Source organism: Seriola lalandi, unplaced genomic scaffold (assembly GCF_002814215.2).
Source record: "Seriola lalandi dorsalis isolate HSWRI2012SDOR001 ecotype SW California unplaced genomic scaffold, Sedor1 jcf7180002054872, whole genome shotgun sequence".
NCBI lineage: Eukaryota > Metazoa > Chordata > Actinopteri > Carangiformes > Carangidae > Seriola > Seriola lalandi.
Window position 1 is genome coordinate 674,259 of NW_019525425.1, and position 16,697 is coordinate 690,955.

Genomic DNA, 16,697 nt, shown 5'->3' on the forward strand with positions numbered 1-16,697 from the left:
TTTCAGTAATATTTAGCAAAATATTCATACACATATTCCGTTTATCTAAATCGAATAATAACATTTTGATATAATATTTCTTGTAATGGCTGCTCACAAAGTTCAGGACAGGTCAAATCTTTACGTGCTGTTACAATGATTTTCTGTGAAGAGACAAGTTTGTGGGCTGGTTCCGCAAGGCCACTCCCGTCCCTTTAGCTTATAAATATCGTGGGGGATCTATTCATTTTGATTGCAAAGGGAGAGGGCGCCTTCATTGAAAAACATACATTCTCTTGTTTTAGTGTAACTTCTTGTTATCTAACCCAACATCAAATGGAGACGAAAGACAATTCATTGCAACAGGTATGCTATCTTTTATTGCCATCTCTCTGCAATTGGGTAATGACAAGTTTTAGTTTTCCAACACTTAATGGATCTTTTTCTTTTTTAAATTCTGTTTCTGTCTTTTCACTTTATTTTTACCATTCAAATGCAAGACAAACGAAAGGAACCAACTAGTTAAATGTTTATGTATCCTATTATTGGAGCAGAGGCTGCCAGGTTTGGGTTAGGGTTAAGATGTCTTGTTATGTAGTTTATCAGACAGAGCCTTACATAGACATGGCTATAGTTCACGATGAGCTCAAAGAAGTCTGACTGAAGTTGACTATGATATCATCTTTTCTACACAACATTTTTTTTTTCTAAATTAATGAAACAAGCTAAATAATGAACAGATGTTCGCAGTTTTAATGGACTCTCTAACCATAAAGTTTAAAGATCAAAGTCTGTCTTTTTTTGTTTTTCAGGTGGAGCTAGACCATGCCAGTGGGCATGCAGCGTAAGTGAAATCAAATGCAGTCTTCTCTTGATGTTTACAGGCATTTGTGCATGTTCAGTATTTTAATGTCTTGTCAGTTACATGTGATAATAAAACAGAATCCTGTGGAAATATCTTCAGAAATATGAAATCTATTCATTGTAATGCAGCACGCACACACTAGAGGCCAGTAGAGATATGTTAGTGATACCTTGCTCCTTAACCTGTCCTCAAATCTGCATTGGCCCAACTCAGTTTAATCCAGTAATACACAAGTTTAACCAGAAATACAGTGAAAATAAGTGAAGGCTGAAGTTTTTTCATAGTGACATTTGTGATGATTCTGTATTCCCAAATGCTTATGCATGACCTGCTGTCGGATTCACATATGTCTGTTGGGATGTAGATGCCTAACATACATTTTCCCAATGTTTCATCCAGATCCTCTAAGATGGATCTGGAGACTGCACTGAGGGAATGCAACACTGCCCTCGAACTTTTTCTGAACAACAGGTTCGCCGATGCCCTGGCTTTTCTAAAACCCTGGTTAGTACCGACACTCAAACAAACTCCAGCTGACTTTGGATGTGTATATTCAGCTGTTTCACACTGCTGGTACTACTCTCATTGTTAGTTAAAGGCATTTGATTACTTTTCTAATTGTTACGTACTTTACCACTTGGAATATTAAGTGATCAACAATCATTGCATTTGTCCCCCTCAGGAAGAGTCAGAGCATGTACCACGCAATGGGCTATAGCAGTATCTTGGTGATGCAGGCAGGCATGACCTTTGAACCAAAGGACATGGACGCTGCCATGACGTCATTGAGAGAATCCCTGCAGACATGTCAGAGGTATGGTGAAATAGAGTCAAGTTTATGTAGTTGTATTTCCATAAAGTTCATAATTCTACATTGGGACAGCACAGGGATTTCTAAAGTTAAGAAAATTAGTCATACATGAAAAACAGTTGAATTCACAGATCATTTGCTCTAGAGACTAGAGACTCTGTCCTGCTACATCTCACATGGTCTGTTAAATTACCACCATCCACTGTGTGTTCTTTAACGTCACAAGATTTCGGAAGAAAACTGGAATAGTGGAGACTCTGACCAGCCTGTGGTATAGACAACCAGCTGACAGTCTGACAGAGGGTGAGTGATGAACTACTGTATCTTCTGACTATACTCCTTACAGAATATACATTTATATATACACTTGATATGTTGACTCACAGGAGGCTCAGAAGAATTTGAGTAGCAAATGGACAGTGACTTGTAAATGATCAGATATAAGATCCAAGATCTGGATGCCTGTCATTGATGAATAGGGAAAAAAGCACAATAAGCAAATATGTACATGTACATACATGGCATAAATGTGCTAATTTTTTTTTTTGGGGCATTACAAGAAAATGCAATTTGTTGTGGCCTATAATATTAATTAGTGACAAGTGGGGTGTCTTTAACACAGTGTGTTGCTGCTTGATGTCAACACGACCTCTCTGCGTATAATTTCCTCTGAATACTTTTCACCAATAATCTCCTTTGCTCATTTCTTTATTCCTAAAGCAATGTTGTATTCTTTCCTTTCAACCAACCCTGTGGCATTAATTTCCGTTTACAGAAGAGATGCACGCAGAGCTGTGCTATGCTGAGGTTCTGCTGCAGAAGGCGGCTCTCACCTTCCTGGATGAGAGTATAATCGGCTTCATCAAAGGAGGGATGAGAATCCGAAACAGTTATCAGATTTACAAGTGAGGAGCTTGGCGGGGACTTCTGTTGTGGGGGAAATGATGCTTGAAAGATGATTAAAAAAAATGGAGAAAATATTATCGTATTGATGTGAATTGTAGTGCATTTAAAATGTCATCTCTCCAACCAGGGATTGCCAGGCCATGGCAGCTGCCACAGAAGACCCAGAAAAACAGAAGAGTACGCACATTCATTTTAGGGGAGGTGTCAACATGGGCATTGGATCATTTAATCTGGTGAGAGCTATAGAAAGCATGTAATACTAAAGCTAGGTAATTTGTCAGTGGATTATTTTAAGGACAAATAAATACTCACTGTTAATTTGCAGTGTGATAGAACATTTAAACTCCATTTTTGCACTGCTATAGTAATCCTGTGTTAAATTGTATCCCTTTTTTTGTTATCAGATGCTGTCCCTGCTTCCGTCCAGAGTCCTCAGACTGATGGAGTTTTTGGGTTTCTCAGGAGACAGGGTAGGTCTCCTGAACCCATTTCTTGTCATAATTCAGTAATGGTGTTTTAAAAGTAAAGGTTTTTAATGTCAGATCAAATAATCATTTGCTAATTACCTCACAGGAGTTGGGTTTGTCAGAACTGAGACAGGGAGCAGCCGGCAACAGCCTTCGCTCTATCCTCAGCACCCTGACTCTGATGATGTTTCATCTCTACATCACAGTGATACTCGGTGAGCACGCTGTAGGGCAGGACTGCAGTTTCTTACAGATTTAAATGCCTAATTCATTAATTGGGAGGTTTTAATGGTCTGCAATGATTCAATGCACTCTTATTCTTCCCTTAGGTACTGGTGAAGCAAACCTTACTGAGGCTGAAGCTCTGCTTGAACCCTACGTTGAAAAGTTCCCTAACGTGAGCAGTTTGTTTTGCTGATTCTGAATGATGACAGATGTTGTATTTTATTGCCTCACTCGGTGAAATTGCATTATTTTGTATTAATGTATTTGTATTTTGTCCATAGGGAGCCCTCATTCTTTTCTACATTGCAAGAATTGCTTTGCTCAAAGGAAACTTCACATTTGTGAGTACTGATGATGTCTCGTGAATGTGTCTAAGCTCATGTTGTTGCAGTGAAAGAGAACTGAGTTTGAGCTTCTGTGCAGGCTCAGGACAAGTTCCTGGCATGTATCGCAGCACAGCAAGAGTGGCGTCAGATTCACCACCTGTGTTACTGGGAGCTGATGTGGGCGTACTCCTTCGAACAAAACTGGAAGGAGGCTTATCGATACGCTGACCTTCTCTGCAAGGAGAGCAAGTGGTCCCAGGTATCTAATGTAACCCTTCTCCTTTTTGCCTTGTGGTCAAATTACCTGATGTATCTTCTGTATTTCTGTTTTTCCCCCTTTATAACAAGATGTTTGCTCCTTTCTCGTAGGCCATCTATGTATACCAGAAAGCTGCCATCTTGAGCATGCTCCCAGAGGAAGAAGTGACTAAACTGGGAGAAAATGTGGTGGAATTATTCAGGTGTGCAAGGGAGAGGACAATAATTTATCACTACAATTGGTTAGTGTATTTATTAATGCAATAACTTGAGAACTTGTGGTTTTTAGGCAGGTGGAAGGACTCAGATTGAGAATTGCTGGGAAATCGATTCCGACTGAGAAGTTTGCAGCAAGGAAGGCCCAGCGATACTCTTCCGCTAACCCTGTGAAATTGGTCGTCCCTGCCTTGGTGAGAGCATGTGCACGCTCTTTACTTTCAGTGAATCAAAAAAATCAGTAGACCATTTTAAACAACTCATTTTTATGTCACAGGAAATGATGTATGTGTGGAACGGCTTCACAGTAGTTGGCAAAAGACCTGAGCTGACTCGAAGAATCTTGACCACCTTGGAAAAAGCAGAGGAGCAGCTCAGAAACGATCCAAGTGAGAGGAACAACAGACCTTTAATAAACACTTTGGTAACTTTGGTAACTAAAAAATCTATTACAAAGTGAAACTAACAAGCATTTTGTTTAACGTGTAGACCCATCAGAGTATCACCTGGATGACCAGTGTGTTGTCCTGCTGCTAAAGGGCTTGTGTCTAAGACAGTTGGGCCGTCTGGTCCAGGCTGAGCTCTGCTTCAACAACGTCATTTCAAGGTGAGGCCATCTTAACGCACAGCCCTGAAGAGAATTTGATGACCCAAGAACTGAGTTGGCATCAGAAAATTCACTTTTATAATAGTGTGTTCATAGTCTTATCAGGATGGGAATTTCAATAGAACCATTTCTTTTCCAAGAGCTTGTCAAATTAGTGTTTCTAAAGTTTGAAGATAAATTTAATGTCATTTTCCGAACACTACTGAATAGACCCACTGAATTGACTTCCATTGTATTCATTTATTTTGCAGTGAAAATGATCTCAAGCATGAAAACTATCTGGTGCCTTTTACCATGTATGAGCTGGGCCTTTTGCACAAGCAGAAAGGCGACATCAACACGGCCATCACAGTGATTGAAAATGCAAAGTAAGTGTTTTCAGCCAATCCATGTTTGTATTGATAAGTTAGCTTCTGGATGTTGTCTTCGCTTAAAATCAATGCCGAAAATGACGAAATATAACTGCTCATAACCTGGAACTGAATTTCAGTTTCTTAGGCAAAGAAAGCTGTGTCTCTTACAGAAATAATTATAAGATATTTGCTTCCAACATTAAGTGTATCCCACAAGTCACTACAAGATTATTTCACAGGTTGGACGCTTTATAGCTGTGAATCCTACCTAAATTATTATTATGTGTATTCATGTACAGCAACAACCTACACTGAACAGTTGATGCAAAAGTGGAAAAATCCCTAAAGCGTTTGTATTGCATTGTTTATCATAGCAGCACTTCCTTTTATTGCTGTTTAGATTTCACCTGGAGTTGATCCCTTGCCATTGTAGTGAATGTTGTTTTTGCTGGGGAGTCCTCTGAAGGGAAAATAATATGCAAACATGGAACCAAATGCATTGCAAAGTAGAAGCTACTAGCTAATTCTAGAAGCATCTGTTCTAACATTACACAAGGTGCTAAAAAGTGATCTCATTTGTAGGATGAACTACAAAGACTACAGCATGGAGTCTAGGCTACACTTCCGCATCCATGCAGCGCTCAACACCATGGGCTCCTTTTCAGCCAAACTTCCGCCTTCACGTACACCGGCTTAAAGGAAGCCATGGCAGGAAACCTGACAAAGAAGAGGGTAAAAACCTGACACGTCGTCTCTCAACCCTGTTTGCCTGGTCCAAAATCTCATTGAGAGCAAGAACCTGGCCTCGGGTGGTGGACTTGTATGAACTGCCTTAACATGACTTTATTTCCAGTGAATTACACTAGATCTTGTCAGAACCAGAACAACAGAAACTGAAAAGGGTTATAGATGGTAATATAAAGTTTGAGATTATTTAACTTGTTTTGCCATTTTTTTATTTTTTATTGTTTTTTTTCCCATGAGATTAATCTGATTTAAACAATTTTTAAGGATGCTGATATTTTTATAAGATCTAATGTCCAAGTGCAGTTTGAACCATCTTCTTGTAAATAGTTGTTCATTTTCTTCATCATGTGCTGTATGAATTGCTCTGCATTGGTAAATATTATTAACTGAATAAATCTTAAACTTATGTCCTGTACTTAATGGTGACATGAAATATAAGGTATTTGAGAGTTTTTTTCAGGACATTTAATCACTGAACTAAACTCTTTCTCGAAGGGCTTATCAGTACTGTGTGATAAATAAATTTTCTTCAAAAAGTTCCATACAAGCCTTGATTAAAAATTCATCTGTGTATATGAGAAATATACAAATAAATACAGGGATAGTATTAGAAGCATATTTCTCAGTTGTGACACATTTAAAAGGAACTTTTAAAATTGTTTAATTTAAATAACTGTGACACCCAAAGGGGTAAAATTGTCCAGTATTTCTCAAAGACTCAGAAGAGTAAAAGCCATGCTTTAAATAAATTTTACTGATAGCCTTGCACTTTTACTTAAGCAGGAGTTTTACCTGTATATACTTGAATATTTTATTAGTATTAGTATTGGTAATTTATCTTCAGTGAAGGAAATCTAAATCTTCCACTACTGACCATTTAACGTGCATCTTTTCCCCCACTTATTGAAAACAAACACACACAGTAAGATAGACTGCCTTTGAAGAAACACAGTGCACAGTCCATTGTAATTATTATTAAGGTGTTTCTCCGAGACTGCTGTCAGTGCTGGTGACCACGTGGTATGCTAGAGCTGATCAGCTGACTCTGCCGGGAGAGGAAGGGGAAAGAAGATGGAAGGGAACAGAGACGAAGCTGAAAAATGTATAAATATAGCGACAAAAGCCCTAGAAGCCGGAGACAAGGAGAAAGCGGTGAAGTTTCTCAACAAAGCAGAGAAGCTGTACCCAACTGACAAAGCCAAAGGTAACGCCGTTTGTCGTTGTTTAGCCGGACAGAGCTAGCCCAGCACAGCTCCGTATGTACTTTACATTACCAGGTGTTAGCATGTAACTGACGTTTGTTAACATACCTCACGGTTTAAGCTCACAGCATGTCACCAGTTGACTATTGCACAGTGGTTACAGATAGGTGTGTTATAAGGTAATGTTAGTCAAGCGTTGAACTTCGTTTAGAGACAGGAAATAAAGCAACATCCGAGTTAGCTCAGTGGAAGGCCTAGCGTTGTGTTGGCTAACCTAGCTTGCGCTTCGCTCTCTGTACATTCAGGTTTTTAAAAGGTGAAGTTAAGCTAATAAGTCGTTGAAGATTGCCAATAGTGAAGCACGGAGAGGCTTCATAATATCAGCAGCTAACACAAACTAACTACACCACTTGTAACACGAAACATCAATCCACAATCAAGCAGTGTTAACGCTAGCTGTCGCTCGGTTTAGCGCCTTAAAGATTAGTTGACCTTTGAAGAGATTTAATTGTACTCTTAACTCAAAATAACAGCCTGCGTTATTAATGCTGCTGTGTAAAAGCTGTGTATTTTGTCGGGATTTCGGTGAGGACAGAGCACACAAGTGGAGCCTGGGGATGGATGTAGGGCGAGCAGTTCATGTTGTCCAGGCCACAGAGCTAAGTGCCAATCCTTTAATTGAATGATCGACCCGGAGAGAGCCTCGAAGTATGGGCTAATCCAGGACACAACTGTCTCTGGGAGGACACAGTAAACGGGTGTGTAGTAAGGATGACGGGTGTTGTGGATTGTAGCTCTAATAGGATCTTAAATATACAATATTGTGACTGACCTATAGCTCCTCAGTTGTTAAATTGTAACTTGCCAGTTGAAATGGAAAGTATTGAGATGCACAATGTTGTTCTGTGTCTGCATAATATTTGCTTGCACCCTCAGTTTTAACTGTGTGTGTGTGTGTGTGTGTGTGTGTGTGTGTGTGTTTGTGTTTGTGTGTGTGTGTGTGTGTGTGTGTGTGTGTGTGTCTGTCTGTGTAAGCACTAATGACAGTCCCCAAGCTGCCCAGAGGGAGCTAGTAGATAACTGTCTTGCCAAGGCTAGACCTTGAAAAACTAAGTGGCATGTAAGAGCACACACATGGCCACCAATCTGCAGCTCAGATAGCTCAGTTTTCAGATTTTTGAGATTCAAGGAACTCAAGTACACATGCACACTGCAGGATGTATGCTGAGATGTAAAGTGATAAGTGATGTACACTGAAAGACATATGAAAGGGTATTATGCAAAAGAGAAGACATAAACAAAAGGTGTTAAACTAGGTGCCAAGGCTGTACTGCCTGAGGAGTATAGATGTTTTACAAAGAAATGTACATTGAGTGCGTATTGAAGGGAGCAGGTGAGTTAGGGGTGCGTGTTGGGTTCACTAGATTGATGCCCTGGCTAGACTAGAGTTCACAATCTTGATTGCTTGGTTTGCTGGTATGAAACAGTGGAGGGAGTTTGCAACTGCTCATAACTGTTCAGATATCTTGCTAATAGACAGACTGACAATATAACAGAAAAATAACCTTGTGAGTGACAATGCCATTAGCTTTTTATATTGAACATATCCTGCTATTGATATAATTCAGATTTTAATTGAAGAAGTAAAGGAGCAGTGAAAACAGTAGTATGAAAACAAGAATTGAACATTATATTACTTTAGTAGTTCATATTACCTTTGCAGCCATGGCTGCCTTTACACTGCTACTTAATAAAGCCAGTGACTCTCTGAATCTGCTGGTGTGGGATGCTTTCCCATTCATGCAGAAGGCTTGACAAGATTGCTGCCTAACTGACAGAGAGAGGTTTTACATGTGCACTGGAACTGTGCAAATGCAATATGTGAATAGGTCTGGCTGGGGGCGACAAGGTAGTGTGCTACATCCACTGGTGTTGCAATCCCTCATGAGGGGTTGACAGGAGAAGCAGGCACCTGCACATCGGCATTCCTCAAGGCAGTTAAGAACACAAAACACTTGCATTTCATCAGTACGATGGTTACGAACTGGCTGAGGACTGGGGGGGGGTGTAGGATTCAGCATGCAAAAACTGTCGAATGTATACCACTGGAATACAGAGCAGAATAATAGAAATAGTTGAAATATACAGTAAACCTTACACTGTTGACTTTTTCAAAATGTTAAGTTGCCTCAAGGTCGATGTGAAAGGAGGATTATGGTTGTGTAAGAGGAAATAGTTGTGCACTTATTTCACGAGAATAAAGTGTATAACAATGAATAATGCATTGATAAACTATTCAGCTCATTATGAGTTGAAGGCATTTCTGCTGCCAAACCAGAGATAATAGCCTCTGTGACATAGATATAGTGTAAATAAGATACAAGGGACAAATTTTAAGTGAATGTGAATTTAAAGTCCTCACTACCTGTCAATATGGCACAGTGGACATATTTTGTCTTTATACAATCATCAGCTCAATGATTGTGTGCACTGTGTCCTTTGTTGGGCTGTAGTTGAATAGTGCATTAGTCTAGATTATACTAGTTGTCGTCAGTGAATTGTGCAACAGTAACTTTGTTGATCATTGACAGCTTGGTAATGGTCAACCAGCCACCTCCTGGTTAGGAATTGACAAATGGAGTTAGCTGATATTTGAAAAACTGGGTCTGTAAATAAAATGGTGTGGTTGATTTTGCAGCATTAACTTGTTAACAAATCTCAATTCATTAAGGCCCTCTGGCAATGCGCTGCTGTACAGTCACATCATGTTGGGGACCATGCATGATTTGCTGCAACGTATGTGTAGAATCCAACATGGCAGTAATGAAGTGAATATGTACATGAAATCAAATTTGTCACGTGTAAAGGAGGAAAGACGGGTGACCAAAAAGAGGTCAAGGAGGTTTACGTTTAGCCTCAGTTACTGCAGGCTGCACAGGTTGAACCGCTGAAAAATATCATCTTTTGTTCCCTATCCCTCAGTACAGTCACCTGGAACTGATGGCTGATGTTGAGTTTAGACTTTGACTGTGTAATTTCTTGGTTTGATGTACTTGCAAGTCATGTCTTCTCCCACTGTGCACTCACAACCTTCTTCACTGGGTGACTGCAGCCAGTGCTTCGTTATAGTTTTGCCAATGTTCCAAATTAGATTCTGTTGGACTCACTTGCTACCATGAGGTTGTACCTGTAATTGACAGGTGTTCAGCGCCTTCCATGGCAAGGACCCCAATGTTCGTTGTGAGTTAGTGTTTGGCAGATTTACATTGTGTGAAATCACTCATCAGATCATTTGCTCTTCAAGTCTTGTTGCTGCAATTTTAAAGCTTTTCTTGTGCATATATTTATGTGACAGGTTTCACTTTAGGAAGCTGTTAAAAAGTTGAAAACATAGAAGACACTGAAGAGGATGATTTGTCATTTAATTGATCTTTTAGCGTATGACTTCTTCCCTCCTGCGTCTTCAGCTTTGTTGGATGCATTAACGAAGAATGGGAGCTCAACAGGAAATGGCGCATATCGAAGGAGACCAGCAGAAAGCTCAGAAAGCTCTGGTGCCCAGCCAGAAAGGCAAAGCCAAGAGTCTGGTGGAGGTGATGTTTCTAAAGGCTTCACCAAAGACCAGGTTGAAGGTGTGCAAAGGTGAGAATTTAAGCGTTCACTAGGTCTCCCCTTTTATTGTTGTATTTCTTTTTCCACTAGTTGGTTCTGTAACCTTCCCTCTTCAGACGACCATTTTGGTGCTTTCTTACAATTGGCCCTGTGGCAGTAGCATTGTTTCTATCACACTTAATCTGACTTTTCATCTGCGGCTGAAGCACGACACAGTAGTCTCTGCGGTGTTGTGCACACAGACATTGCTATGGGAACCTCCTCAGCTCGATCTGTTGCCCATGAGGGGAGAGTGAGAGACATGTAGCGGTGTGAACTAGATACCAGGTAACCACTACATGCTCTAATTTTAGTCAGTCACCCTTTACCCTGGTGTTTTTAGACTAAATCCTTTGAGGAAGTGTCAGTTGGTTAAAAATTGCATCATGTCTTCTAAGACAAAGTCTGTTTACTGTGTTTATCTCATCAGTCCTATTCCAGTCATGAGTCAAGATCGGTAATAACTCAGTATTATTGACTTTTAGTATATCATGATGATTTGATCATATGGTTATATTATTGTTTAATTTAGTTGTCCAATTCAATGATTCCCAGCAAGTTGTAATCAAAATCTAACAAAATGGATTATTATGTCTGATGTCTGCATAAGAGCTGAACAGTTCATTTAATTGAGCATCAATTTGTTTATTCTATATTTGATTTTTCATACATTTGCTATTTTGTGATGCATATTGATATCTGAAAAATATTGATATTCATTTTGTAATATTGATTTCAATCACTTAGCCTGGCCCTAATGCCCAGCCAGTGCCTGCTCTAATCTTGCATCCATAATTGATAAAGTATACGTGTCATTCATACATGAAAGTTTTAAAAATTTAGATTTTATTCCTGTCCACCTAACTTTTTGTATAGCCTAGTTTAGAATTATTTTTGCTAATAGCTCTTGTTTTTTCACTTGAATATGTGTCATGTTAGCTTGCCAGAGCTGACAGATGTGTGATTTGGTTTGATAACAAATTTCCAACTGCACGTGCATCTTCAAGTATTTGTGAACAGGCTACTCATCTATAGAGATCTTCTGTTTTTCCTTTGTATAATGTCAGGTGTTGGAATTAAAATCAAATTAGAAAATCACAGAGGATATAAAACGAGCTGCTGTGGTATTAAAAGTTTGGTAAGTCTGAACTATTTTTCTCTAGGGAATGCGCTTTAACACTGACCTTCAATGTCACTCACCTGTGTGACTAAGGCAAAAACCATCAACATGTCACTTTCAGTTGCAATCTAACCATCCACCCGCTATTGGTCAAAAAGTGAAAAAGAAACCAGCACTAAGGGCAAAGACATCACCTGCCTTTCAAGTATATTCCACAGTACATTGTTTTCACCTTCTGTCCCTCTCCTCCAGGATAAAGCGGTGTAAGGACTACTATGAAGTGCTGGGTGTCAGTAAAGAAGCCAATGAGGATGAGCTCAAGAAAGCCTACAGGAAACTAGCGCTCAAGTTCCATCCTGACAAAAATCATGCACCTGGAGCAACAGAGGCCTTTAAAAGTAAGTTTGCTCCTTTTTATAATTTGGTGCTTGTGTATTCTAAACATGTGATATTGAAAATATGTCAGCTTGTTTGTTGTTTTTCACTTGACATGAAGATTTGACCCCTGACTCACACCTGTTGGTTCTGGTAAAAGTGGAGAAGTTTTTACAAACGCCTGCAAATCCAGTGGGACTACACAAAACAGCATTTGTTTCAAAACTTTGTCAATAAAACATGTGACCCAAGCCGTTGAATATCTAATCATTGATATCCTGACTATTTCCTTCTCCAGAGATTGGTAATGCATATGCAGTGCTGAGCAACCCAGACAAAAGACGGCAGTATGACGTGACGGGATCGGAGGAGCTAAGCACCCCCGGTCACTCACACGGAGGAGGCTTTGACTTCCACAGGGGCTTTGAAGCTGACATCACTCCTGAGGACCTCTTCAACATGTTCTTTGGAGGCGGCTTCCCCTCCTGTAAGTGAGCACTTACGTGCATATAGATTCAGACAGACACAAAGGCCATTGCTACTGATGAGTTTACATAATTTTCCACTTATCTATTACTTATTTAAACTTACTTATGACCATACTGCCTTGTAATGTATAAATATTTTGTCTTTGAGGAATCTTATCATCTATTCTTGTGATGCCATGTTTTCAAATTAGTATCTCTGGATTTCTTTTGCACTTTTATTGGTTCAATCACAGCACTCCTACATTTGGGAGGAAAAATAATTTAATTCAATGGACTTCCTCATGTGATAGAAGAAATCCACAGATGCCAAATGCACCTGAATTTGGCTCTCTTTAGAGCTTAATTTGTGACCAACAGGATCTATTACCTCTAGACAAGTTCTCTCAGCAATATGCTAAATTTGGTTCTGGAAATTGGTACGTTTTTTAAAGTCAGACTTATAGCTCTTTTCTATGTTGGGATACTGGGTGCACTTTTGTTTACTCTAATTACACATCTGACCCGATTTTCCTCATAATGTAGAGCAGTATGTACTGTATGTATGTATGTTTGTTTGTATGACCATACCTTTTGAATTTGACCTCACACTATTTCCACCTACAGCGAGTGCACACACTTTTACCAACGGCAGGACGAGTTACAGCCATCAGACAGATTATCGCCAAGAGAGAACAGAAGAAAGAGGAGATGTATGTAAATGGGTTCAGACTTTGTATCTTGAATTTAGACAGACATGAATTTAACATTATTTGCTCGTGTAATATTACAGTTTTAGTTGATACACATCAATGCTACATGTGTTAATTGCACAATTTATTGCTTGAGTTGTTGTACTGTGTTTGTCTCTAGGGAGGTTTCTCAATGTTTATCCAGCTGATGCCCATCGTGGTCCTGATTTTAGTGTCAATACTGAGCCAGATGATGGTTTCCCCTCCACCTTACAGCCTCTACTCTAGACCGTAAGTGCACACACAGCAGATCACAAAACATATACGCAGCATTCACTTCTTCACCTGTCAGATCTTTAGTACTGATTACTTCTAATTTCATGATGGGTTTACCTGTCAAAGCTGACACAGTATTTTGTCTTTTGTACAAGCAGAGCCAACTGAAAAACATCTGTAAACTATGTGTCATGCACAAGACGGTGTTGTTATCTCATCTTAATGTAGTGCTTCTTTCACATCTGTGTTCACTATATATACTGGATATATTAAACACTGTTTTCTCAGTTCTTTCCAGAAAATGTGATCTGCAATTTACAAAACGGACATAAAGATACAATAAAATACCATCAGGATTCAACATGTGGAAGATTACTACAGTTGTCAGAGTTGTCAGAATTTCACAGCTTATACCTTCCCCATCTCTTCCAGGTCCACGGGTCAGACCGTAAAACGGCAGACAGAAAACCTGCGTGTCGACTATTACGTCACTAGAGACTTCAAGTCAGAGTATAAGGGCTCTGCACTGCAGCAGATTGAGAAAAATGTGGAGGAGGACTATGTAGCAAATGTCAGAAATAACTGCTGGAAGGAGAGACAGACAAGTGAGTGGAAAAATACACCCTCAGAACTAGCTTACTGAATTCAGTAATCGTATCTGCTGTTCACTTTTTTATCAGCACTCTCTTGTTTAATCACTCACATTGTGTTCCTGCTTGTCTCATCCAGAAACAGACCTGCTGTATGCCGCTAAGGTATACAGAGACGACCGAATGCGCAAGAAGGCCGAGCTCATGACCATGGATAACTGCCGGGAGCTGGACAGACTAAATAACCTGTTCAGAGGCGGATGAGTTGGACGCTTTTAGATTATGTAAATGTATATTAATAGATGTGTATGTTCATGTTTTTTTAAGGAAGAGTCTTTACACTAGGAGCAAAAACTTAATGAAATAATATAGCTCTATTGTTGAGGTTTTAAAATGTCCCTCTCCTCGTATCCCTCCACCAACTTCTCTTCTTCCTCACTCCAGCCTGACCCCAGGAATCGCCTTGTTACAACTTTATAAACCAATCTACACACACTGTAGAAAGCCCCAGACATTTTCTTTTGTTTACTCTGCTTTTCTTGTGTTTTTTTCCTGAAAACAAGGACAAGGACACTTGATTGTGTAAAGGCATGTGCTTCGAGTAGTGAGAGGCATTCTGCATAAGAAAATCACTCTCTTAAGATCAACCAACAGCTTTTGTCATCAAAAAGCTTGATGACATGCTTGACATGAATATAAGCTGTCCTCCAGCCAAATCCTTTTTTTTTTTTTTTTTTTGAAGAACACAGAAACAAAAGAAGAAGACAAAGAACACGCAATGCTTCTTTTAGCTTCCTACTCAACTCCAAGTGCGGATGAAGACCAGTGAATCATAAAGAGTTTTGCCACTAGAGAACATTTTTATGTTGTCCACTTCAGAATGTGAAGGTGGTTGGGACTTAACATGGAAGGACACTGAAACTGTCATTCATTAATGGTTGTACATTTTCATTTTGGAATGTTTGAAAATTATGCAGTTATTTAAGTAACTATAGAAGAAAAGGTTTTTCTTCAATGCTCGCCTAATCATTTAAATAAAGTAAAATTATTACCATAGACTGGATGTATTTGTTTCTCTGAGTCAGATGTTAAAGACTTGGTTCAATCAAATTACAAAAAAATAAACATTTTTTTTTACCTATGTCAAGTGGTATGAATCCATGGAAACAGTTTTGCTTTTATTTGTCCATGTTTTTAAACTTGTTCCTTAAATTTCTGTAGCCACCTAAATCAGCTAAGGATATTTCTTTGCTACAAAATCGAGCTGCAGTGATTAGCCAATCAATTAGTTGATCTACAGAATATTAACATTAAATACAAATGAACTATTTTATGAAATTTTTATTGCAAATGGCATACTTCATTTTTTTTTTCATTTTCAAGTTTTTGCCAAAATCACTCTGCCTTTCATATTTGAAGACCAAATAAAATGAAGAAAAAGTCTGTCTGGAAAAAAAACTTTTGGGAAGATGAAACATATCTAGGTTCATTTGAAACATTACATATTATTCACTATTAAATGCTCACTGTAAACTTCTAAGTTCAAAACAGTGGTCTGTGCATATTCAAAACTGTGGTTTTGATCTTCACAAAAAAATCAATTCACTGAGATTTTAGAATTTATTCACCTCAGAGGACTAAACACATATCTTGCCTGACTGTTGCACTGTAACTGGTGCTGGATGTCCTGAACAGTCCGTCTCATCTTGTAACACCACTTTGTTCCTCAAGAGGTGATAGTGAGTCACTGTTGCGCCATAAACTTATCATATAACTTACTAATAGAACTTGAGGTACAGGTGAAACTGATGATCTCTCTCCAGGGCTCCACCCTGTGATAGTCCTCGAGGTCGCTCTGAATGACTTGGCTACTGGGTGAAGACGGCAGAGCCAGTTGCATACGGCCTCCACAAGGCGGCTAACACTGGCCCAGTTTGCAGGGCCTGAGTTCAGTCCAAGAAGACAGCTGAAAGATAATCAGAGAGCAGTGTGTGTTAATATAGATCTGATATTCATTAGAGGAAACTGATATTTGAAGTGAATCACCTCTGGAGACTCTCCTTCCCAGGACAGGAGGTGTTCTCCCCCGAGCAAGTGCATTAAATCCTGATGCTGACAAATTTGTACCACTAACCCTGGATGAAAAAGGTGAATGTTACTGAAATGCATGCCATACCTCAACCACGAGTTCTTAGGCCTAAACAAAGCAGAGAAACACGAATGGATGAGATGTTTTTAAATGTTTGTGAACCAGTTCAAGTTACATCAACTGTTAATCAAAATCAAGCAGGACCGGTACACCCTCAACATCAAGCTCTGACAAACAGCTATCAGGATGAGATTGTAAACATTATGCAGAGACAAAACGACATCGCTGCTCTGCTGGTCCAGCAAAATTTAAGCTCTGTCCTCCCATCAAGAAATATCCCTGTGTTCAATGGAGACCCTCTTCACTACAGGTCTTTCATCAGAGCTTTTGAAAATGGAGTGGAGGAGAAAACCTCTAATTGGAGTGACCGTTTGCACTTTCTTGAACAATACACCAGGGGAGAACCAAGAAACCTAGT

At 39.3% G+C, this 16,697-nt stretch overlaps 2 protein-coding genes across 2 annotated transcripts; both read left to right on the forward strand.

Moving 5' to 3' along the window:
- Positions 1–225: 225 nt before the first annotated feature.
- On the forward strand, positions 226–6,198 carry LOC111671164 (tetratricopeptide repeat protein 39B-like). Its single transcript, XM_023428185.2, has 18 exons — positions 226–345; positions 792–823; positions 1,244–1,348; positions 1,527–1,658; positions 1,882–1,958; positions 2,431–2,560; positions 2,689–2,794; positions 2,966–3,031; positions 3,135–3,243; positions 3,358–3,425; positions 3,535–3,594; positions 3,677–3,838; positions 3,949–4,040; positions 4,127–4,247; positions 4,331–4,442; positions 4,543–4,660; positions 4,912–5,028; positions 5,596–6,198. Exons 1-18 carry the CDS (start codon positions 316–318, stop codon positions 5,708–5,710), a joined length of 1,752 nt encoding a protein of 583 aa, XP_023283953.1. The 5' UTR covers positions 226–315; the 3' UTR covers positions 5,711–6,198.
- Positions 6,199–6,786: 588 nt separating this feature from the next.
- On the forward strand, positions 6,787–15,186 carry dnajb14 (DnaJ heat shock protein family (Hsp40) member B14). The gene is made up of 8 exons (XM_023428250.2): positions 6,787–6,964; positions 10,430–10,604; positions 11,986–12,131; positions 12,407–12,595; positions 13,200–13,285; positions 13,446–13,555; positions 13,973–14,145; positions 14,270–15,186. Exons 1-8 carry the CDS (start codon positions 6,832–6,834, stop codon positions 14,392–14,394), a joined length of 1,137 nt encoding a protein of 378 aa, XP_023284018.1. The 5' UTR covers positions 6,787–6,831; the 3' UTR covers positions 14,395–15,186.
- Positions 15,187–16,697: the final 1,511 nt, after the last annotated feature.